Source organism: Gigantopelta aegis, chromosome 14 (assembly GCF_016097555.1).
Source record: "Gigantopelta aegis isolate Gae_Host chromosome 14, Gae_host_genome, whole genome shotgun sequence".
NCBI classification, from domain to species: Eukaryota; Metazoa; Mollusca; class Gastropoda; order Neomphalida; family Peltospiridae; genus Gigantopelta; species Gigantopelta aegis.
The window spans coordinates 38,637,073-38,663,417 of NC_054712.1; the positions used below are offsets into that span (position 1 = coordinate 38,637,073).

Sequence of the window (26,345 nt, forward strand, 5' to 3'; positions counted from 1 at the left end):
ACGTGCGGTCAGTTATAAAGGTGTTGGATGTATTGATAAAGTAATGCATATATTAGGAAGTATTTGATAACTGTGTACTTGTAGTGGTGACAGGACGGGTCGTAGTCCAGTGGTAAAGTGTTCGCCTGACGTGCGGTCAGTTATAAAGGTGTTGGATGTATTGATAAAGTAATGCATATATTAGGAAGTATTTGATAACTGTGTACTTGTAGTGGTGACAGGACGGGTCGTAGTCCAGTGGTAAAGTGTTCGCCTGACGTGCGGTCGGTTATAAAGGTGTTGGATGTATTGTTAAAGTAATGCATATATTAGGAAGTATTTGATAACTGTGTACTTGTAGTGGTGACAGGACGAGACATAGTCCAGTGGTAAAGTGTTCGCCTGACGTGCGGTCGGTTATAAAGGTGTTGGATGTATTGTTAAAGTAATGCATATATTAGGAAGTATTTGATAACTGTGTACTTGTAGTGGTGACAGGACGAGACATAGTCCAGTGGTAAAGTGTTCGCCTGACGTGCGGTCGGTTAAAAAGGTGTTGGATGTATTGTTAAAGTAATGCATATATTAGGAAGTATTTGATAACTGTGTACTTGTAGTGGTGACATGACAAGACGTTGCCCAGTGGTAAAGTGTTCGCCTGATGTACGGTCGGTTATAAAGGTGTTGGATGTATTGTTAACGTAATGCATATATTAGGAAGTATTTGATAACTGTGTACTTGTAGTGGTGACAGGACGAGACGTAGTCCAGTGGTAAAGTGTTCGCCTGATGTACGGTTGGTTATAAAGGTGTTGGATGTATTGATAAAGTAATGCATATATTAGGAAGTATTTGATAACTGTGTACTTGTAGTGGTGACAGGACGAGACATAGTCCAGTGGTAAAGTGTTCGCCTGACGTGTGGTCGGTTATAAAGGTGTTGGATGTATTGTTAAAGTAATGCATATATTAGGAAGTATTTGATAACTGTGTACTTGTAGTGGTGACAGGACGGGTCGTAGTCCAGTGGTAAAGTGTTCGCCTGACGTTCGGTCAGTTATAAAGGTGTTGGATGTATTGATAAAGTAATGCATATATTAGGAAGTATTTGATAACTGTGTACTTGTAGTGGTGACATGGCGAGACATAGTCCAGTGGTAAAGTGTTCGCCTGATGTGCGGTCGGTTATAAAGGTGTTGGATGTATTGTTAAAGTAATGCATATATTAGGAAGTATTTGATAACTGTGTACTTGTAGTGGTGACAGGGCAGGACATAGCCCAGTGGTAAAGCACTCGCTTGATGCACGGTCTTGTCTGGAATCGATACCTGTCGGTGGGGTCATTGGGCTATTTCTCGTTCCAGCCAGTGCACCACGACTGGTATATCAAAGGCCGTGGTGTGTGCTATGCTGTCTGTGGAATGGTGCATATAAAAGATCCCATGCTACAAATGGAAAAAATATAGTGGGTTTTCTCTCTAAGACTGTATGTCAGAATTACCATATAAATGACATCCAATAGCCGAAGATTAATAAATAAATGTGCTCTAGTGGTGTTGTCAAACAAAACAAACTTGAACTTGAAATACTGAGACTGATTAATTTTGTTTATCTGTATTAAATCTTCATAGTATTGTTAATAGTAGTGGGATGTATCTAACCAATTTACTGTACTGAATGAAAATTCATCAGGTAGTACATCAATAATAAAAGCTTTCATTCTGTTTAGGTATTCTGAGAAATGAAGATGGGATACCAGAGGATGAAGAGAACTTTGAGGAAGCGGTCATACATGTAAATGCGGCGCTTGTTGCCATGCCGGTATGTTGAACTTTGTTTTAGTTACTGACTTGTGTACTTGTAAGTAAATCTGCCTTAGTCCGGTGACTGAATATTATTCGAAAGTTTAATTTTATCTTTCTGTGATATTTGCTTTTTTTGGCACAGTTCTTTACACTGTGTTTTAATTCAACTTTTGGATTTTTATATTTATCTTTATTTGACATTTAATAGCTAGTGTATTTTTTTGTGCTGGGGTGTTGTTAAACATTCATTCACTCTTGTATAATAATTTTTTTTGTTTTACTTAGATTTTTTGGCTTTGTTTATTACCATCTAAATGGCATCTTCATTAGGTTATGTACAATTGTTAGTCTTTTCTGGTGACCATTCATACACCGCTGGCACTTTTTCCATGCATAACATTCTACTTATAGGCCCAAGATTAGTTTAGTGTGGGTAATTGTTGGCATACTTCTGTTAGAGAACTATTCAAGCATGCCTGTCATGGAGACTTCTGATTTGGAGAGAGTTCTGCTTAGGGCAGGGACTTTACTTTAATTCTGTACCTTTAGGTTTTTTTAACACTCGTCTTACCTGTTCCTCTTGGGAGCTCAGTGTGTGGTCAAGACATTTGGTGAATGTTTGCTCAAGCCAGATGGTTGTTTGAGTTACCGGCCTCGGTGGTGTAGTGGTTAAACCATCGAGACTACAGGCTGGTAGGTACAGGGTTCACAACCCGGTACCGACTCCAATCCAGAGCGAGTTCTTAAGGGCTCAGTGGGTAGGTGTAAGACCACTACACCCTCTTCTCTCTCACTAACCACTAACCAACTAACAAACTAATCCACTGTCCTGGACAGACAGCCCAGATAGCTGAGGTGTGTGCCCAGGACACCATGCTTGAACCTTAATTGCATATAAGCACGAAAATTAGTTGAAATGAATGAGTTACTGATTAATTAATTCCATGGTTACCACCATCGGTGTTGTAGTGGTTAAGCCATCAGACCTAAGGCTGGTTGGTGCTAGGTTCGCATCCCAGTACAGGCTCCCATCCAGAGTGAGTATTAACACCTCACTGGGGATGTTTTAAGCCTACTGTACTGACTTTTCTCTCACTAACAATTAACCGCAGACAGTCCATACAGCTATGGTTTTGTTCAGGGATGGGAATTCTCCTCGGATCCGCAGTTTTCCTCTCATGGAACATTGCCCCCGGACCCATCTAGATTTCCTCTTTTTTTACAGTTCACCACCCCGGACCCCTCTAGATTTCCTCTTTTTTACAGTTCACCAATTCCCACCCCTGTTTGTTACCAGGACAGCATGGTCAATAAAAGCATAAGTATAAATTTGTTAATGAAATGAAAAGCTGAATTTGCTTCACCGCTCATTGTAATACAACCCCCACCAGCCATTGTTTATAACTAATTGTTTTGTTTTAGATTCCATCTGAAGTAAAAATACTGTTTGATGATGACAATTGTTGTAACTTACATCCCGAGGTATGTTTTTTTACAATGTATTTTTTGTTTTGTTTATTTACTATTTGCACAAGAATAAGACTGAAATAAAAAAAATTGTTAATTCTTTCAACCATTTATGAGATATTTTGTCATTAAAGTGTATTAGCAATTTAAATAGTTTAACATTCCATAGTTTCTAATGATTACTAAGTGTCAATATAACATTTATGAAAATGTCAGTGAACAAAATATTTGTGAGTTTTTAAAGCTACAATCTCACCTTCTCATATTGTAATATTGTAACTATTGCAAAACGCAAACAACTACAGTTTTAATAAATTCATGTATTTAAACTATCAGTGGATATATATCTTGATGTCCATTTTGTATAAGATCTCCACGAATACTCAGGAACGGGCGGAATCTAGCAAGACTCGAGTCCGTTCACAGGACCATGTAAGGAAGAACACACTCATTTCAAACAAACTTTTATGTTATTTTGCCACATGCTTAATGCCAGTTGCATTATAGGGCTATGAGACATGGAGGGAAAACAAAAGTCAAATATGTGAAATGCAATACGATGGCATGATTTGGCATCCATGTTCAGCGCTAGAATCAAGATACATAATGCTATTTTACTTTATTCCTTAGTCTCAGTATCATCTAGTATGTGTCGGTGCTCAGGTCTGGGTCAAGTGTGACCCTTGAGTACTCGAGTCCAATATTTTGCTCTGTTTTGGTTTAGTTATTGTGAACGTTTGTCATATACATGTACATGTAGGTTGGCCAATATAAAACCAAAATTGATGCAACAGGAGACAAAAACTTTGTTTTAAAATGCTTAAATACCAAAAATTAAAAAACAAATAAATGGTTATTAAAATAATTTTCTTATATTTTATCCTTTTTTTTAAAAATAACACAAAGCTAATCTGTAAATTTCTTAATAAATCCATAACTATCATGGCAGTGTGAATGTCATTCGCTCTGATCTTTCTGTTGTTATTTCTTCCAGAGTAAGTCATTTTGGATCTTGGTGCGAGCAATCAAAGAGTTTGTGGGAAAAGAAGGTAAAGGTATGTGGAGTATTGAAAATATGATCAAATAAATATACTTGTTACGGCAGAGGGGTAAAAAAAAAAGGTTAAAAGAAACTGTTTTGTTAAATAATATCTCATTATATTATTTTATGCTGCATCTGAAATTTTATTTATTTGACATCCAATAGCTGATGATTAATAATTCAGTTTTCTTTAGTGGTGTCGGCTAAACAAAACGAACTTTAACTGTAAGTTTAATCTAGCTTAATCAATAGAGCCCTTACCTGAGATGCTTAGTTCAAAGGATTACATTTCTTCAGTGAATTCATTTTCAGATTTTTGTTTTTTACCCAGTTCCAACCAGCGCTTCATGACTGGTGTATGTGCAGTTAGGTTTTAAGCTGGACGCCAAAAATTAATAGCAATTTGGTGAATTTGATTACAAAATCCGAAACAAAATTCAAGTAACAGTTAGATAAAATAGCTATACACATACTAGCAACATGAGTTTTGGTGGATTGGTAATGACATATATTCACCAAATTCAACTTTAAATTACATTTAGTGAATGACAACTTAATCCCTACTGTTATATCTGTGGAAAAATGCATATAACAGATCCCTTACTGCTAATGCAGAAATTTAGCAGGTTTCCTCTGAAGATTATTTATCAGTAGTTCTAAATGTTTGACATACATTAGCTCATGATTGATTAATCCATGTGCTCTAGTGTTAAACTAAATAAACTTTTAACTGGTGATAGGCATGTGCAGTTAAATTTGCAATATTTCAGTAATGCAATGACATGGAATTCAAAATGCAGCATGTTATTACAGTAATAAAGATTTACCGATACATGTATAACTTAGATGAATATACTTAGGATGGAAACAATTGTTCATAAGAAATTAAGGATAAAGGCACGTAATTATAGTAATACCATTATTATATTCATTTAAGAGTTGTCAAATTATGTCTTACCTCTTAATGCAACTGTTTATCTATGTCAAAACATGACAGATTTAATCTTTACTCTTGGGTTTACAAATTATGTTTTACATCTTGATGCGACTGTTTATCTAGATTTAAACTTTTCTCTTAGGTAAGCTTCCTCTACGAGGCACGATTCCCGACATGACGTCTGACTCCATGCGGTACATCCAGCTCCAGAACGTCTACCGCAGCCAGGCGGCTGAAGACGTGATCACGGTCACGGGGCACGTGCAGGAACTGCTTCAGGAAATCGGGCGGGTATGTTAGATCACGCAGTATGACAACTCCTTGTTAGCTTCGTTACCTCACACTATCACAAGTCAAGGTTATTATTCTACACGTTTATTAATGGAGAACAGTATTCAGTGAAACATTGGCTGTATTTAGGTTTCTAGCCCAGTTTGGAAATCAGTGTGCTCTAGTGGCATCGTTAAATAAAACAAACTTGACTTTTTTTCTAACCAAGTTTAGAACACGAAAGGCAATGCCACATGACATGATTGCCCTTTATGAGAATAACTGATTGTGACAAGACAACATTACGATTTTATCAGTTGGTATGCAATCAGCTATTTTTGTGGCTATTCTTGTTCAAGGTATTTATATTGTGTGACATCGCCTTAATTTTACAAAAATAATTTTTTAAATTTTAGATTTTTTTTGTCAGGTGCTAGGCATAATGTGACTGGTTGGCAGTGTAATCAAGCATGGGTGTAAACAATGTTTCAGCTTCATTTCAAAGTATGAAATGGTTGTTTTGGCACCAGAGCAGAGATGGGGAAAGATCATGTGTTATAAAATAGTAGCCTTGATTTAATTTAGATGTTTTGCACTAGACTCATAGTTGCCACATCCATTTTTCTTAAATATTGTATTAACTGTTGCACTTTTTCTTTGTAATAAAGTTTAATGGTGGTTATTGAGAGTGACTGACTGTTTAATTCAAAATGTTTGAATGTTTAATTCAAAATGTCTGTTTAATTCATAATGTTGTTTAATTCTGAATGTTTAATCCAACATGTCAGTGTAGTGTTTAATTCAAAATGTCTGAATGTTTAATTGTAATCCCTGAAGGTTTTTTGGGGTTTTTTTTTTTTTTAATTTAACATCACATACTATAACACGGGACTGGTCTATCAAAATTATGTCCCGGGTCAGACCACTGGCTATCCAGAGATCGGGCCTGGGACAGACATGCTCAAAACTCTAGTGGTATAGGAGCATGTAAATAAATATTGGAATGGAATGGTCTATCAAAAACTTGTGTCCTGAAAAAGAGAAACGGGGTTTAGATTTTATGTCAGTAGATTGTAGATGAATTTAGTGTGAAAAAATGTAAAGAGAAATGATATGGCTGACACTGACATTGCAGCATTCTGTAATTCTTTTTTTTTTTTATACCATTTGCATGCAGCAACTTGACAAGAAGATATTTAAAGTGAGAGGCCCTTGTTTTTAAACACTATGGCCTACTTTTCACTATTAAAAGAAGACATTACTGTTATTTTATTGTTTAGAATATCCATTTCTGTACATCTGAAGTGTTCATGGTCATCCTGGCCTGGTACCGGCCTCGGTGGCGTCGTGGTTAGGCCATCAGTCTACAGGCTGGTAGGTACTGGGTTTGGATCCCAGTCAAGGCATGGGATTTTTAATCCACATACCGACTCCAAACCCTGAGTGAGTGCTCCGCAAGGCTCCATGGGTAGGTGTAAACCACTTGCACCGACCAGTGATCCATAACTGGTTCAACAAAGGCCATGGTTTGTGCTATCCTGCCTGTGGGAAGTGCAAATAAAAGATCCCTTGCTGCTAATCGGAAGAGTAGCCCATGTAGTGGCGACAGCGCGTTTCCTCTCAATATCTGTGTGGTCCTTAACCATATATCTGACGCCATATAATCGTAAATAAAATGTGTTGAGTGCCTTGTTAAATAAAACATTTCTTTCTTTCCTGGCCTGGTGTTTATAAAACTTTTAGAGTCTAGACTCGAGACTCATCGAGTCTGAGACAGTAACATTATGGCAACGCCATACAAATTGTGTGTGTGTGACGTCATTAGACATTGAGTCTGGACTCTAAACGTTTTATAAGCACGGGTCCTGGTGTTTATAAATGCATTTCATTCTGAAAAAAATCATACTTCTAAGAAGTAACAGTTATGCAGACAAGCTTAAGTATATATTTAAAAAGTATTTCCCCATTTCAATAACACAGACTGTTGTTTAACTCTGTATTGTAACTTTATCCAGATATGTTACAAGTTTGTAGACTAATAAAACTTGGTATCTATGTTTTCACACTTTCAAACTAGAGTCTGCAACTTTATGTGCTAGCACATATACCACTGGAGGGGAACAGTTTAATTACATTAAATGTAATTCAGTACAGTAAATCATGTTATCTTTCATTATTTAATAGAATAGAAATATTTGTTAAAGGGACAGACACTAGTTTTTAAACACTGCAGCATATTTTTGTACTATTACAGCCATTTATGTTCACTGAAATCAAACATTACTTACGTTGTATTCTTTAGATTATCCATTTCCATAGAACCGAAGTGTTTCTGGTCATCCTGGTGTTTCTAATACCAAACAATGCATTTTTCACATTTTTAAAAATGCAAATGCTTGATTTGAGGTCTAGTCTATTTTTAAGGATATTTCCTGTTTAACATCACAGACTCTTCTTTCACTCTATTGTAACTTTATCCAAATGAGTTACAGGTTTGTAAATTAACTAAACTTATTGTCCATTTTTTTTTACGTGTTAAAAGTGGGGTATGTGCCTTTAACTGCATTTCAACACATTTAAACTATGTCTATTTGGTGTGGAACATTTGAGGAAGGGGAAGAGAGGGGGTTAGAGGAGACCCATTGTTACCATAACCAAAGTTATTTAATAGTGGCTCTATCTGTGATTAAACCTTTATTTTGGGTAGCCTCATTCATTATTTTTTTTTTGAGAGAGAGGAGGGCAGAGAGGGGTTAAAACTGATAGAGTAGAGACCCATTGCTGCCATATACATTTAGGCTACTCCTACCGAAAAAAGTTATTTAATAGTGGCTATACATGTATCTGTGATTAAACCTTTATTTTGGGTAGCCTCATTCATTTTTTTTTTTTTGAGAGAGAGGAGGGCAGAGAGGGGTTAAAACTGATAGAGTAGAGACCCATTGCTGCCATATACATTTAGGCTACTCCTACCGAAAAAAGTTATTTAATAGTGGCTATACATGTATCTGTGATTAAACCTTTATTTTGGGTAGCCTCATTCAGGTATAGTCCTTGAGTTTAGTATTAGTATTCCTGAGCAGGATTTCATTTTATTTTTCTGTGTGCTTTCTGTGTTTGATGTGCATGGCTATGTTTGACTTCTTGGCCAGGTTTGTTGCCTCATGGCAAAATCATGGTCAGAAGAGTGCAACAAATTCCCTGGTCCTCGGGCCCGACTAGTGAATTTGTGGTCTAGGCTAATATCAACTATCAACTGTATTACTATATTACATAGGGCATTAGCCAAAGCTTTTGTGAGGAATAGTGACTTTCTTAAACATTTGTTAAACAGTTTGGGGCAGGGATTTAGGGTGGGATTTAGTTCAAGTTGTTTGAGTGCTGGCTTGAGGTGCTTGCATTGCAGGATCAAAGCACTTCGGTGCATCATCCATTCAACTGGTTAGGATTACGTTCCAACCAGTGCACCACAACTGGTCAACGGCCGTGGTATGTGCTTTCCTGTCTTGTGGGAAAGTGCATTAAAAAGATCTGTAGCTGCTAAATGGAAAATGTAGCTGGGGTTTTTTCTGATGACTACAAGTCATAATTACCAAATGTTTGACATCGAATAGCTGATGATTAATTAATCAGTGTGCACTAGTGGTGTCGTTAAACAAACAAACTTTCTTTCTAGGAGGGCTAGGTAAAGCGCTCGCCTGATGCACGGTCGGTCTAGGATCGATCCCTGTTGGGGTGGGCCTGTTGAGCTATTTTTTCATTCCAGCCAGTGCACCATGACTGGTAAATCAAAGGTCGTGATATGTGCAGTCTTGTCTTGGGATGGTGAATATAAAAGATCCTTGTTACTAATGAATTTTTTTTATTGGGTTTCCCTTCTAATACTACATTGTATATGTCAAAATTACCAAATGTTTGACATCCAATAGCCGAAGATTAATAAATCAGTGTGCTCTAGTGATGTCGTTAAACAAAACAAAAAACCTTTTTCTCAAACATTTGTCAAACACTGTTCAGGTCAGGGGACACTGAACCTTTATTTGTTATAATATGTTTTTACCAGTTAAATTGTACAATATTTCTTTCTTACCTTTCCCGGTGATGGTGGTAAAATGCATAGCCTCTTAAAGGGACATTCCTGAGTTTGCTCCATTGTAAGATGTTTCCGACTAATAAAATATTTCTACGATTAAACTTACATATTAAATATATTTTCTGGTTTAGAATATCAGTGTCTGTATATTCAATGTCTTTCTGGTCGTCTTAATATTTGTAAGAAGCCCAAACTGGATTTTGTATTCAAATAATTTCGTACGTACGAAAAAACAGTATTTTAGGAAATAAAATGAAATTTAACCTAGTACAAATATTAGAATGATCGGAAACACGTTTAATATACAGCAACTAATATTTTATGCAGACAAATATATTTAATATGTAATTACAATCGTTAAAAAGTCTCTGTTAGTCGATAACATCTTAAAAATTGCAGCAAACTCAGGAATGTCCCTTTAACTGTACTTTGACATAATTGTAAGGTCAGCACTCTTGTTTAAACAATATCCTTTACCTAAATAGCTGGGTTTTATTTTTAGTATGGCATACATCCAAAGCTTGTGCTTATCTTTAGGTGCTTCTTATTTTAACAGGGTGAAGGCATAAACATTTCCTAATACATAATTGATTTGTTTTTACGATTATGAATTTGGTGTATGAGTAGCATGAATCCAACAGCAGTTGCCAATTTCAAATTAATTTTTTTTAAATGGCAAATTTTATTTTTTATTTGGCAAATTTTATTTTAATCTGACAAAATAATTTCATGAAATAATAACTGAGTTTTTGCAATTTTTGAAGTTTGATAAATAATTTGGAGAAATTGTCTACTTGACCATAGCTAGCCTTGTTGGAATAAAGTTTGGTAAGGATCAGACAGTTATAATTTGAAAACTAGTACCTTGACCTTCACCTTTGACCTGTTGACTTCACATAAATAGTAACAAAATTGACAGATTGAATTTCTTTTACCTGCCAGAAATAAGAAAATGAACTTATGTGCTTCAAACCCCATTAATTTGCTAGATGACCTTTACCTTAATCTGTTGCCCTTTGACATCAAAAGTTTGAAATTGAATTACCTTTAGTATGGAAAAGCTGCTGTTAGACAGGTACAGTGAAACCTCTCAAAACCAGTCCCTCTATAAACAGGAATTCCCTCAAAACCTGAACCTCTGTAAATTGAAATTCCCTCAATAGTGGACATTTTTCACAGTCCCCTACCCCTGCAGTTAACAAATTGTCTATGGCCAAAAATATACAGAATTTGGTGGCATCCTTATAGCATAGATTACGCTATTACGATTGTCTTGGTTGAAATTTTGATTTTTAGAAAGATAATTGTAATTTCGCATATTTGGTGTCGGATCGTATTTTGGAAGGCACAAATGTTGTTAACACTGGAAAAATGGAACTTTTTCACTCTTCACCGTCAACAGTCGTAGATTGGTTTCCTGGTTTCTTTAAACTTATGGATTCCAAATAGTGAGCATAGCAAGCGTGGCGATATAGAATAAACCAGTCTAGCAATTGGTCTTCTGAACAGCCCCGATGTTTGCCGATTGGGTACAGCCTTGAACTTGACTTTACCAAAATGTAGAAAAACACGCTCCAGAGCCATCACTGATAACTTTCCCTTTTTTTTTTCCTCTTTTCTTTTTTTTTTTTGGGGGGGGGGAGGGGGTGATTCCTATTTTTGAAGGCCTGGATTCCTATGACACTCCAACTAGGGTTGGCATCTCTGAAATATGCCATGGGAAAAACAATCGAATGTAGTACCATGGAGAATTAAAAACTACTGCAACCGCCGCAGGCATTGCCAATTGCAGGGGTGGTTCCTTTTTAAAATACCAGTACATGACAGAACCTCTTTCTAAACGTGATACCCCTTAAAACCGATTGTTTGTTTTTACATAAGTCTGGTTTATGTTGGTATCTGGTTTAGAGGGGTTTCGCTGTGTATGTACTACGTGCATGCAAGTGACAAATATTTTAGCTAATACAGACAGGAATCTGTGGTTGATCTGAGAAGTGTCTGCATAAAAGCAAAGGTTAGAGCAGTCAAACATGAAGATTGAATACTGAAAGTTGATTCAGAGATGGAAAATAGTTTCAAGACATAGAGGTTTCTTGTGTACATTTTGAATGTCAGTTATGTCGATTAGAGCCATTTTGTTTTTATTTTATCCACTTAATTACTCTGTCGGCGCCCCTTTTCATCAAATTCTTCCAGAAACCATTTGGATTCCTGCAATTAAATCATAATAATTTGATGCTGATAATTAATAAAATTATTAATATGGACATGGAAATTAATTTTCTAATAGATTTTACCTCAATATTGGATGTTGGAACAGCTTATTTTTGTTTAAGATTGATGTCATGGGAATCTAACTGAATTTCCATGAATTTCTTTACAGGAATAGTATGGGATTTGGGAGTCCCATTAAAATACTTCCAAAGAATTCTGAAATCTGATTTAGAAATCTAAATTATTCAGAAATCTGAAATCTGATTTAGTGTTTTTGTTTTTTAGGATGAGCTTCTGACTTTGGCCACTTGTGGCATGACTCTTTTTTGGGGGGTGGGGGTGTAGCTCCATCATTTAGTTTCATCTGCTTCATTTCTGTGTACAGCCTGTAAAGCATCCATCGACTAAACTCCATATCACAAATCTGATGTAGTGTTTTTGTTTTTTTAGGATGAGCCCCTGAATTTGCCCACTCGGCACGACTTCACGTCTGTCAAATCGGTTACTATCTTTTTCTTCTCTTCTTTGGTTCAGTTCTTCTTACCCCGATTATTGTTTAATGATGCAGTCGAGTTGCTTGTTTAAAATTCCTGTTCATTTATTTTAATTTATTTTATAACACTGTATTACACCCAGCTCATATCAAGCATTCTTGTTTGTTATTATTTATTTTTTTATTATTTCGTTTACTCTGTTAGCATCTTTTAGTGCTATGTCTGTCTTCAAAGAAAATTAAAATTTAAACTAGTCCAACGAAATCCTGTTTTCTGATTTTTGCTGAGAATTAAGGATGTTTGCAATATTTTTAATAAATAATATTAACAGTTCTTGATGTAGCTTTATGAATTAAATGTTAATTGTACCTGGAAATGGGTCAAGACCAAACAAGGTTTTGCTTTAACTAGCCTTCATTCAAATAAATGAAAAACAAATTCAGCAATAGACCATTTTTAAAGTAGAACAACAGTACATGTAGTAGTAGTAGTAGAGTTTGTTTTTAATTTAATTATACGGATTGTCTGTTACTTCTTTTACATTTGTCAGGATATGAACCCCCTAAAACTCCATGAACTTCTGTTTAAAATAACAGACAATTCTTACAGTTTCCACATGTTAATATATGAGGGTTAAATGTAAAATCAGTACTAGAATACATATCACCTGCAATGACACTACAGTACATTGCTGTTTGCTATTTGTGGGGGATATTAAAACGTGTGCCGTCCATCCATCCATCCATCTGTCTGCCAGTCCATTTGTGTGTCCATGCATCTGTCCATCTGGTAATGTTTCCCAAACACAATTCCATTCATGATAACTTCATTACATTTTGTACACATATTAATCAAGTCGTCTGGTAGTACTTTTTACCATGCTATGAGGGAGTTTCATTTTTTAAATATTTTTTTCTGTCACCATACAATTTCAACCTCTGTTACTCATGGGTTGAAATTGTTTTTCATTATCTTCATATAGAATCAGACGGTTTCAGCATGGGTTCATTGTGATGTAAATTTATTAAAAAAAAAAATAATTTGACTAATCCTTACAAAACTTGAATTCACTACATACAGTCAACCTTCGTTATCTCGACCTCTGTAAACTCGAGTACCCTGTGTAATGCAGGTCTTTTAGAATTTTTATAAAAGCCACTAGCCATGGGATCAGTGATTTTAAAACTTTACTAGCCACCATTGAAAATTCACTAGCCCTACTTTATTTTAAAGTTAAAACAATTTTACTAAATAATAGTAATAATCAGATATGTCACCTAAAGAGGGAGATATAGCTTATAAACACTAACATTGGTGGGATGGGGGTCAGGGGGCCAACTGGGGTTGTGGATGGTGGTCAGGATATTTTATATATACAAAATACACTTAACTGCAACATTTATTTACATACAAAAAACTTAACTGCACATTTGACACACACAAAAAATCACTAGCCATCGGGCATAGCAATTGTAGTTATTTACTAGCCCAACATTGAATATCACTAGCCATGGGAGTGGGGCTACCATAATCTAGAAGCCCTGGTAATGTTACGAAATTAAACACTGTTATTTCGAGCATGCTAATTTCAAGTACGAGGCTTATCTCAAGCATATTTTGGTGTCCCTAGGTGCACTTTCCTGGGGGCTTTTCTCGAAGTACATGTATATACAAAAATTACATGTAAAATTATTTCTTTTTTACTTATATTTAGGGTAGTAATTTTATATGTCATTTCATTCTTCTTCCTTTCCTAAATTCCACCACTTAATAAAACGCACTGTTGCATTTAACACTAATATTGATGTTGCTAGTATCGATTGCTTCCAAGGTGCATTTTAGTGTTTAGTGTTGTTAAGTTTGCAAACATAAAGTTATGTTTGGGATAATTTTCATCAGCAACTACATGTATATTTTTTTTATCTCGAGCTACTGATATCTTGAACTTGTTGGTCCGGTCCCTTCAACATCGATGTAACGAAGTTTGACTGTATGTGTATAGATGGAGAAAGAATTAAAGAAGAAATGTTTTCTTATGGTTGTTACATCTAAGACATAGGCTACTCCTAACAGCAAGGAATCGTTTATATGTCCTATACTTCAGAAGTAATGGTACACATGTACCATTACTTTTCAAATACCAGCTGAGGTCCTATGATTAACCACTGGGTTATTTCCCTTTCCGGTTATATCCAGCCAAAAAAGTTACTTTCTTTTGTTTAACAACACCACTAGAGCACAATCATCGTCTACTGGATGTCAAACATTTGTCATTTTTTACATATACTGGACCTGGTAGTCATAGAGATGGAAACCAGCTACATTTTTCCATTAGTGGCAAAGGATCTTTTATATACACTATCCCACTGCCTTTGATATACCAGTACCAGTCGTGGTGCACTGTCTCGAATGAGAAATAGCCCAATGGATCCACCAACGGGGATTGAACCTAGACCAATCGTGCATCAGGCGTGTGCTTTACCACTGGGTTACGTCCCGCACCTCACATCCAGTGAAGTTGCTTGATATTTTTCAGTAGGAGTACACTATGTGGTAGTAATGAGTTTCTTTAAAATTCAGACCAAATGTCAGCAACATAATAGCAGCTTAAGTAAAGCACAGTAGGACAGCACATACCATGACTTTTGATATCATATACTGATAGTCCTGGGGTTGTTGTGTGACACTCAACTTCCTCTTCACAAAGATAAAAGCCTGTCAGTTTTTTCATGAAAATTCCACATAATTTTTACCACTACCTGAACATTGTGTCCTTGTTCTTAGATCAAAAACTCATCTTCTTTTCAAGACCTTTTAAAGTTTATCTGGACTTTTGTTTTGTCTATTATCATTTTCATCCTCACTGCCTTCTACCATTGATTTCTAAATGCTCATGCTCCTCGTGGAATGGAAAGTTTCAAGGTCAAGGTCATGTTGTAAAGCATTTATATTTAAGTCTATATGCCATAAATATTTTAAATGCCTGATCCTTACCAAATGTGTTGAGTGCTATTTTTTCAGATGTGTTTATTTCACCCATTTTATATAGCTACATAATATCCCAATTTAAAAAAAAAAAATGTTTTCTTGTGTTTGTCTTATTGTTGTTTTTTGGGTTAGGTTTTTTTTTTTTTTTTTTTTAAATTCCTGAGTTCCTATCTTCTTCTTTTTTTCTTTTTTTTTCTTCTTTTTTTTTTTCTTTTTTCTTTTTTTTCCCCACTTGACTTTTGCCACATAATGACATTAACTTAATATCCAAAGTCTTTTTTTTTTTTAAATCTGTTTAATAGTAATATGGCAGTTACTCATTTAATATTGTGCTGTTATATATTTATTACAGTGTATTAGCTGTTGTTTTTGGATTTTAACATTGTAAAATGTTAATCCTTGGTAGAAGTAGAGAGTAGTTGGAATATAGTATAATTAGAAATTGCTTAAAATTCAATTATTGACTCCATCTATTCATCCTATTGTTTCATTCATTCATTTTCATTTTACAATAGAATATGGTACATGTATAATTAAAAATTGCTTAAAATTCAATTATTGACTCCATCTATTCATCCTGTTGTTTCATTCATTCATTTTTCTTTTACAATAGAATATGTACATATATAATTAAAAATTGCTTCATTCATTGAATCATCTATTTATCCTATTGTTTCATTCATTCATTTTTATTTTACCATGGAATATGGTACATGTATAATTAAAAATTGCTCCATTCATTGAATAATCTATTTATCCTATTGTTTCATTCATTCATTTTCATTTTACCATGGAATATGGTACAGTATAGTAAAAAAAATTCATTGAATCATCTATTCATCCTATTGTTTCATTCATTAATTTGTATTTTACCATTCCTTTACCATTCTTTATTTTCTTCCTTCTTTAATCAATCTATTCATCTTGTATTAATTCCAATTCATACTTTTATTTCAAATCCTTTCTTTTCCATTTTCTCTCCAAAAATCTAAATTTGTTGTTTTTATGCATTGTACTGATTTCTCGGGAGATGGTAAAAAAAAGTATATGGAAGAATATTGGATACTGATAGATTTGGTAGAATTATGTTTGTTTTTTCCCCTTCTTTTTCTCAGTAAAAATATACAAATTTCTCGGGGGGGGGGGGGGCAAAAATGTCAATCAAGTTTAATTATTTTTCTTCAAATGACTTTTTTTGATATAGATATACCGTATGCTTTTTAATTTTGCTATTTTGATCCAGTAACATTCATTTAATAAGATTATTCAAAGAGTTTTACCCACATAAAGATTTCAATTTGGTCAGATTGGTTGGCAAAAGAATATGTAACAATTGCTTTCTGCTAAATCATTTAATCCTCCACGGTAATTGACAGGTAAAACTGTGATCAGCAAAAATATGTTAAAAAGACTAAATCATGATGGGATTTCGTTGGACACTGGTTTAATATCTATTCATATCTGCTGTATTAAACTATTATCTACTGTAACGTTTGACACCAGTCTATTAAAGCCAGGGTTGTGTTGCATTTGACCTACTAAGCCAGAGTTGCATGGATACATACATTACTTGGAATATAACTAGTTTTAGCTGAAAATTATCAGTAAGTATTTCTCATTTATGGCTGTGAAGGCCGCATTTTGTTACAGGCTGGAAGCATAAAATTATGGGTTGGAATCTCAAAATATCTGTTTTACATCCTTTTTATGATTCCTGCCAGATCCTAAAAAATATTTTTAAAAATAAAAAATTCAATGCCTGTATTTTATATATATACACCAAAATTTATTACCCATATTGGCAAAGAGATGTGAGGAAAGAAAAATGGTCTTTTCTTAGGAAAAGATATTTTTTTCTTCCAACTGTAACTATTTTTATCTATGTCAGCAACTAACTTACATATGTCACAGCTATGATGCAATGCTGTCTCTTGTTCTCAACTTGCAAAGTTGTTTTCAATAACAATATTGTTTGAAAATCTTCCATAAAAATAATAAAGATTAATAATGGGTAATAAATGGAATACCCAACTTGCTACTCAGCAATACTGATTATCTTGCACTCGTGAATTGATTTTGTCCTTCATTCACCAAATGCTCGAAAAGGACAACATCAGTTGCCGAGTAGCGAGATGGGTATTCTGTAAATCTGTAATAAGTGAGGTAAGACAACTTACTTAGGCCTAAAAAAAAAAGTGCTTCAGGGAACATGCTGGGAAAGAAATTAAGTCTGTAGAATAGGTAGGTTTTTTCTTTTTCTTTTTTGTACATTGTTGTGTGTGTACCATTTTCACCTACATTTAATTACTAATTTAAAAAAAACAAAAACAATAGGGTTAGTTAGCCATTTATTCTGTAGATAAGTCAAATTCCTGGAAACATATTTTTTTTAGGCTTTAATTGGTTGGATGAAATACTTTCGGGGACAAATCTAAATGCATATCAGGCTGTAAATTTAGCATGATTTCGTGCTTCCACAAATTCCTAATTTTGGGTCAGAAGTGTAAGGTTATGAGAAAAAATCCAATAATATCGCGATCGTTTAATTTTTATGTTCCAAAAAAAATTAAAATCCCATTAAAAAAAAAAATTTCAGTCAGTATTTTGTTTGGCTATTTAGTAGGTCAACTGCCATGTAACCTGGCATGTACCTTTAAATCTGTATATTATGTCAGTAAAGAACTAAACATTGTCCAGACTAGAGCACACAAACAGTTAAAGCTGCATTATCTATATCTTTCACAGTTGAAAGGCTTGCTAAGCTTTCTGTACTATAATCCATACCCACTGCATGCTTCCACATCTTTGTGACAATCCCTTGGACTTTGTCTTGTAAAGAGATATGGTTTCAGACAACAGATTTATTATTTAATAGGGGTGTCACGATATACCTACCTCACAATACGATACATAGCCCACAGCCCACATTCTGTTGCAGGTTGGAAGCATATAATACGATAGCCCACGATACGACACGTATCGCGATACCTGATTCACAGTGTTTTCCCCATAAAGAAGATGAAGCTTAAGTGAAGTGTATTAAAAAAGAAGTAAAAACCCTGATTAAACACAGTTTTAATGTAGAAATACCACAGCATAGTCATATTGACATAAGCATGAACATATTCTCTGTCCACTATGTTTTTTGTTACGGAAATAACTTGTCAATACATGTAGGTACATATAGGGTTTCTGCCAGAGGGTAAAATACGTATGGCACCATAGCCAAGTTGACCTTTCGACAAAATTAATGACTCTTATCATGCTCCGGAGCAGACTTCTGGCTATCCAGAGCTCGGCCCCGGGACAGACATGCTTGAAGCTCTAGTGGCACATAGAACACAAACACGACTCTTATCATTATTGTATGATTTTCTTAACTCTAACCATAAGCTTAACCCATTTTCTTTCTGGGGGAGATCCCTGTCGAATGCAGTTGCATTTAACACATTGTAAATATTCAATTTCATAACACCATACCCAAAATTTTTGTTCTGGCAGAAACACTGCATACCAATACAAACTGGTGTTGGTAAATGAATACATAATTAATATAGGAATTGATACATGGTCAAAATATGAATCGATACAAAAATAAGGGTATCGTGTATCGTATCGTCAGCAGCAGTGCATGATACATCGATGCATCAATGTATCCTGACACCCCTATTATTTAAATGGTAAAACCTAACTACTGGTATTTATTGTTTTTACTGACACTGCTAATAGCATGTACATGTATAATGGTGGTTGCTGTGGTAATAAAAATTATTGACTTAAAATAATATTTTTATCTCTAATTAAAGATCAATCGTAATTTAATTGGTTATGCAAAACCTCCAAGACATTATGCATAGTTTTAAGGAGTTTACTTTGATTATGGTTTGCATTGTATATGCTTCTTATCCAATCAGTGTTTGATGCCTTGTTTTAAAGCTTTACTTTGATTGGTTGTTTAGTATATTTACTTTTCAACCAATCAAGGCTTTTGGTTTCCAAGTGTATATTTGTAACTAGTAATATGGTTAGTTAATATGCAATAAGTTGACACATTCATATTTCATAATGAATCTATTGAAAATCACATCTGATTACTAATGTAATCAAACCTGTGTTAAGTGGCCACCTAATGTAATGGTAGAATCAAGCAAGTAGTCTGATGTAACAATTGACAGTTTAATAGTGGGGAATGTACAAGGAAGTGTGGGTTTGTGAAAAAATTATTTATGACCTTTTTTCATTTTCATTTTTATTTGATCTTACATTTACATAGTTATTAAATACATATACTACACTCATAAAATCTGGTTGTAATTACAACATATATGTGTGACAACAAATTTATATATATACACAAATATCATAGGATACAGTGTTCGAGATTAACGGTATCCCGATATCCAAGGGATACCAGAATTTAATTTTGGATACCAGACTTCAAGAACCCAGTATCCCACCGGGATACCATATAATACTAAATTCTCAGGTGGGATACCAGATTTTGAAATGTTAGTATCCAACTGGGATACTGGCCAAAAAATTTAATCTCGAACACTGGGATACACTCATGACTTAGCAACTAGTAAGGGGCGGGACATAGCTCAGTGGTAAAGCGCTTGCCTGATGCGCAGTCAATTTGGGATCAATCCCCATTGGTGAGCCGATTGGGTTATTTCTTGTTCCAGCCAATGCACCACCAATGGTATATCAAAGGTCGTGGTATGTCCTATCCAGTCTGTGGGATGGTGCATATAAAAGATCCCTTGCTACTAATGGAAAAATATGACATCCAATAGCCAATGATTAATAATAAATCAGTGCGCTCTAGTGGTGTCGTTAAAGAAAACAATCTTTAGTAACTATTAAGCTAAAAAAAATTCTTGAATCCACACATTCAAGTGCATTCTCCAACTTACTTTATTCTGTAAAATCTGTTTATTCTTTAAAATTGTATAATGATGGGATTCATCCTTGCTGCACTGATTCTCATGTGATTTGACAGACAGTGACGTTGATCACACAGCCAAACACAACAGCCTATCCTGACAACCTTCCTAATCGTAGTTTAATTAGTAGTTCACTGGACAATAAACAAAGACTATATAGTATTACATGTTGTTGTTTTATAAATTAGTATTTAACTCTACTTCCAGGTGACAGAAACCATTACAGATGGCGACATTAAGATGTATTGTAAGTATTGTTCATGTACTATACCTACCTAATTAAATTTGTCAGTGTCAATACTAGTACATTGACCATCTAAACTATGATAGTATATGTAAATGTTAATAGAGATTTAAGTAATTTGATTGGTGGTTTAGTATGACTACCATTCAAAAAAAAAATACAAAAGGTTTTTTTTTAAAGGTTGATCACAAAAAATTGGAGTTATCTACCCTTAACCAGAGCATGGCTTCATTTTGTTATGTAAATGGCAGCTTGCCACATGCACAGTTTTAGTAATAAAAATAAAAAATAACTTCAAACCAATGTGCCATTTATATACTACATGTACATAGGTCAGCCTACTATACTGGTAATCATAAAAGAAAGATATTAAAAGGCTTATTTTATATATATTTTAATAAAGATCTATTTTCTGAACTGGACTATTAAGCTGCTATACTAAGTAATGACATAGGGACTGGTGGCTTTATGCTTGAAAGTTCAGGACACCAACAGGCATTTATCCAGACATTCTGTGTGTCCAAACATAAGCCCCTTCCCAAAAGACACCACAACTGGTATATCAAAAGCCGTGGTATGTGCTATTCACTCTGTAGAATGGTGCATATAAAAGATCTCTTGCTACTAATGGAAATATATAGCGGGTTTCCTCTCTAAGACTATGTAAAAATTACCAGATGTTTGACATCTAATAGCCGTTGATTAATAAATTAATGTGCTCTAGTGGTGTTGTTAAATAAAACAAACTTCTTCCTAAAAGAAAGTGGCACTGAAAAATCCCAATTTCTGTACTAAACATTCCCAATATGTACATTTAATTATGTCTGTTCTAATAAATTAAACCGGCCTTGGTGGCGTCATGGTTAGGCCATCGGTCTACAGGCTGGTAGGTACTGGGTTCGGATCCCAGTCGAGGCATGGGATTTTTAATCCAGATACCGACTCCAAACCCTGAGTGAATGCTCTGCAAGGCTCAGTGGGTAGGTGTAAACCACTTGCACCAACCAGTGATCCATAACTGGTTCAACAAAGGCCATGGTTTGTGCTATCCTGCCTGTGGGAAGCGCAAATAAAAGATCCCTTGCTGCCTGTAAAAGAGTGGCCTATGTGGCGACAGCGGGTTTTCTCTAAAAACAGTGTCAGAATGACCATATGCTTGACGTCCAATAGCCGATAAGATAAAAAATCAATGTGCTCTAGTGGCGTCGTTAAATAAAACAAACTTTACTCATTTTTTAATAAATTAATTTAACAGTGGTGAACTACATCATTCAGTGGCCTGAAAACATATCCCAAGTATGATTAAATCGTGCACATTTTTGTAATCCCATCTGACAATGGGACCTTAGAGAAAAATCCTTGATAAATCCCTGCATTATTAAGTGCAGTTGATTTGTGGTCTTATAGTCACATCAGTGTTTTGGTCCGATGTTGTGTGTCTTTTAGGTCGTAATGCTGCATTTTTGCGGGTGGTTCGATGTAGAAGTTTACAGGAAGAGTACAACAATGAAACGGCCAATGTACAGGAAATTGGTGAGTGTTTATCATGAAGATATTGTTAACAATCTGTAAAATCTGGTTAGGACATCTGTAAACAAGTTAATGGCCTGAAGCTATATTAGCGCTATGAAACGTAAATCCATCGTAGGCTATGACATCAGTACAGCACATGCCATAGTGACGTCATAGCTTACAGTGGTTTTACGTTTCGACCCAGATTTCTAGTAATTATTTACAGCCATTATTCCCAAGCACTGTGGTTTGCTAACCATAATTTTTGTTTCAACAAACCATGATTCGTACTTCAATATTTTATTATTTTCGTTGCTAGTTACATGGTCAGATTTATTATCAAATTAGCTGTCACCACTGTTTACACCTCAAAATTCCCAGGTATTTAAAAAAATTAAAAATTAAATCACCATAGTCCTCTACCAAAGCTATTTGTGGCTGGGTTTTTTTTAAATTATTTTCATTCAGTGCTATGTGCAAAATGGCAGAATTGGTGACACTGCATACGACATACTCATTTTTCACAGAGTTATGGCCGTTGAACTTAGGAGATATAAAAATTGATTGTGCCCAATACTAATAGGGGACATGTATTGCTTTTGCAGTACTCTGAGAATGCTTGTTGCACATTTGTTATTTCTTGTGTTTATGTACATGCAATTGTAATATGGCTTACCTCCAGGGTTAGAATCAATCAAGGTTAGATACAGAGTTAGAGTTATGGTTTCTGAGTAGCAGGCTTTTTAAGAATAGTCATGCCACCAGAAAGACAAAGTTCAGTTTTAAACGTTCTGTGGGGGTTTTGTTGGGCGCATTCAGTTCTGTGAATTACTTAAAGCTTCAGTCAAACTACATTATTTTTAAGAATCAATGGTAGATTTGTTCAATAACATCTGGATTTTGTGAACCTAATTTTCTATTTTGGATTTAGGAATGCATCTTGAAGATGAGGAGGGTGATGACGTGGTGTTCTATGTGATGCTGCGAGCGGTGGACAAGTTCTACGAGGAGTTCAACCGTTACCCAGGCTGGTACAATGACCAGGTGGAAGCCGATGTGGCTCGCTTAAAGGTATGATGAACTGGCACTGGCATCTGTGTTCACTGATTGGTAGGTACTGGGTTCGTATCCCCATACTGGCTTCAAAGAAAAATTATCAAATTGTGGCTAGGATGTTAACCGTTCGTTGGTTTTGTTTGGGTTTTTTTCTTCCTACCTCCTCCCCCCTCCCCTTACTAGCTATCAGACATTGTGAGAGTAACTATTTACTAGCCCAACAGTGAAAACCCTAGCCATGGACATCAGGTTATTGTATTCTAGAAGTCCCGACCTTTAGTGGGGCACTGGTTAAAAAACTGGTTTCACTAAGGGAAGGAAGGAAATGTTTTTGTTTAACGACACGCTCAACACATTTTATTTACGGTTATATGACGTCAGACATATGGTTAAGGACCACACAGATATTGAGAGAGGAATCCCGCTGCCGCCACTTCATGGGCTACTCTTTTCGATTAGCAGCAAGGGATCTTTTATATGCACCATCCCACAGACAGGATAACACATGGCTGGATGCACTGGCTGGAACGAGAAATAGCCCAATGGGCCCACCAACGGGGATCGATCCTAGATCGATTGCACCTCGAGTGAGCGCTATACCACTGAGCTACGTCCCGCCCCGCCCCTTCCACTAAGGGAGATTGAACCTTTGACCCATTGCACCTTGGATGAGTGCTGTACTATCTATCTGCATCTTGGCCTGCCAATCGATAGTTTGTGCGTATTACAAAGTAAGCTCACTAACTTCTCTCTCACTAACAGGATGTAGCTCAGTGTTAGAGCACTTGTTTGAGGTGTAATGGATTGCAGGATCAATCATCTTCAATGGGTTCGAGGGTTTTTCCCCTTCTCAGCCAGTGTCCACGACTAATATATCAAAGGCTTCAGTCGTATGTGTATGGAAGTGCATATAAATTTCAAAAGATCCCTTACTATTTTCTTAGGAGTAGCCTATGTATACTACTCAAAAGAATTTAAGGGTCAAAAATTTATAACCAAATAAGTTTCAGAGTGTATTAGATTGATGATGTAAACTACACCAAAAATTTAATTTATTGTTCTATATTTACAAAAACCCACAAATAAACGTCACTGTATACAAAAAAGTCACATGACATGCTGTCAAAGTTGAAGGTTGTCAAACATGGATTTTACACATTAAAACATTCGTTTAATAGTGTGTGAATCCACCCCTGGCGCGAATACACTCGACACATCGTTGCCTCATGCTGTTGATCAGACATCTGAAGAACTCTTGGGGAATGGCCTGCCACTCTGCCATAAGAAGTTGACCCAGATCATGAAGGTTGGCCGGAGGGGCATGGTTATCCCGAACTCTCCTGCCTAATTCGTCCCAGGCGTTCTCTATTGGGGCCAAGTCAGGCGAATATGCTGGCCAATCCATCCTGGCGATACCTTGTTGTCTGAGAAAGTCCGTTACCACCCTGGCGCGGTGGGGTCTGGCATTGTCATCCTGCAGAACTGCCCCGCCGCCAATCTGCTGAAGGCCTGGGAGAACCAACGGCCGGATAATCTCATTCAGATAGCAGATTCCATTCAGATTGCCATCCACCACATAGAGGGGGGTCCTGTGGTGGATAGAGATGCCGCCCCACACCATGACGCTACCACCACCGAACCGGTGACGTTGTCTAACGTTAACGTCAGCGAAGCGCTCCCCAGGACGTCTGTAAACACGAACCCGACCGTCGTTGAACTGGAGACTAAACCTGGACTCATCAGTGAACATCACTCGACCCCACTGAACATGTTGCCACCGCAGATGAAGCGTGCACCAGTGACGTCTGGCCATTCTGTGACGTGGTAGGAGTGGTGGTCGAACAGCCTGGCGACGGCAGCATAGATTATTGGCTCTCAGACGATTGCTCAGACACTCGAGTTCCAGTCGCAGTCCGCAGATTGTCACGTAATTGGCGTGCAGTGGTTGTGCGTTGACGTAGAGCCATATTGGTGATGTAGCAGTCCTCTCTATTTGTAGTGCTTCGGGGTCTTCCCGAACGTGGACGATTTCGAACAGAATTCGTTGCTTGGTACCGTTGCCACAGTCGGCCAACGACACTCTGACTAACACCAAGTCTCAGAGCAACATTTCTTTGCGTATTGCCATCCTGAAGCCAAGCAATAGCCCTTTCTCGATCTTCGATAGTCAGTTGAAGTCGTACCATTGTCGAATTTGGAGTGTGCACCGTACACGAACGCAAGCTCCAATTATACGGAAATTCAGCATTGGGAACATGGAATACACGTGCAAAGCGTACAAATGAAGCGCTTTGTGAAAAAGCAAGTTATGGGCACTTAGCAGACCTTTCGCTTTCGCCCTGATTTATGTGCAAATGTAAGCATGTTTTCGCCATTAGAACTAGTCGACAGTGTCAATGACAGTGGATTTTAATTCATTTATGGGTTGCTTAGACCCACTTTCGTCAAAATGGAACAATACCATGCGTGACATTATGGTGTAGCTAATATAATTGACATTCAGAAAATAATGTCGAAAATATCGTCTGACCCTTAAATTCTTTTGAGTAGTATAATAATAATAGATTTTCTCTCTTTCTTGACCAGGTGTCAAAGTACCACATGTTAGACACCAAATAACTATTAATTCAAAATGTACTGAGGTGTCGTTAAACCAATATTCCTTCCATTTGTCTTTTTTTTCTTTCTTTTTCTTCTTTATTATTTCCTTCTTTCTTTCTTTCTTTCTTTTTTTTTCTTTCTTTTTTACCTCTAACCCAAATCCATGTTTCAAAATTCTTCTTTTATTAAAATTTAAAAAGAAAATTGCCTACTTCAAAAATTCCACATTGGATAGACCAAGCCAACTTTATTCTACGAATGTCTGTATAATGTTTATTATTTTTTATTTTCTTTCATCTTATTGACCGGCCTTGGTGGCATCGTGGTTAGGCCATCGGTCAACAGGCTGGTAGGTACTGGGTTCGGATCCCAGTCGAGGCATGGGATTTTTAATCCAGATACTGACTCCAAACTCTGAGTCTGAGTCTGCAAGGCTCAATGGGTAGGTGTAAACCACTTGCACTGACCAGTGATCCATAATTGGTTCAACAAAGGCCATGGTTTGTGCTATCCTGCCTGTGGGAAGTGCAGATAAAAGATCCCTTGCTGCTAATCGGAAAGAGTAGCCCATGAAGTGGCGACAGCGGGTTTCCTCTCAAACTCTGTGTGGTCCTTAACCATATGTCTGATGCCATATAACCGTAAATAAAATGTGTTGAGTGCGTCATTAAATAAAACATTTCTTTCTTTTCTTTCA

At 36.1% G+C, this 26,345-nt stretch overlaps 1 protein-coding gene across 1 annotated transcript in view; it reads left to right on the plus strand.

The window, feature by feature from the left end:
- The window catches only part of LOC121389231 (NEDD8-activating enzyme E1 regulatory subunit-like), a 53,940-nt gene that overhangs the window by 13,504 nt on the left and 14,091 nt on the right, over window positions 1-26,345 (plus strand). The window contains exons 10-17 of the mRNA XM_041520831.1: window positions 1,709-1,800; window positions 3,207-3,266; window positions 4,246-4,306; window positions 5,373-5,521; window positions 12,258-12,308; window positions 20,443-20,482; window positions 21,926-22,012; window positions 22,923-23,062. Of these exons, the coding sequence (XP_041376765.1) occupies window positions 1,709-1,800; window positions 3,207-3,266; window positions 4,246-4,306; window positions 5,373-5,521; window positions 12,258-12,308; window positions 20,443-20,482; window positions 21,926-22,012; window positions 22,923-23,062 (680 nt within the window). The remainder of the gene's footprint in view (window positions 1-1,708; window positions 1,801-3,206; window positions 3,267-4,245; window positions 4,307-5,372; window positions 5,522-12,257; window positions 12,309-20,442; window positions 20,483-21,925; window positions 22,013-22,922; window positions 23,063-26,345) is intronic.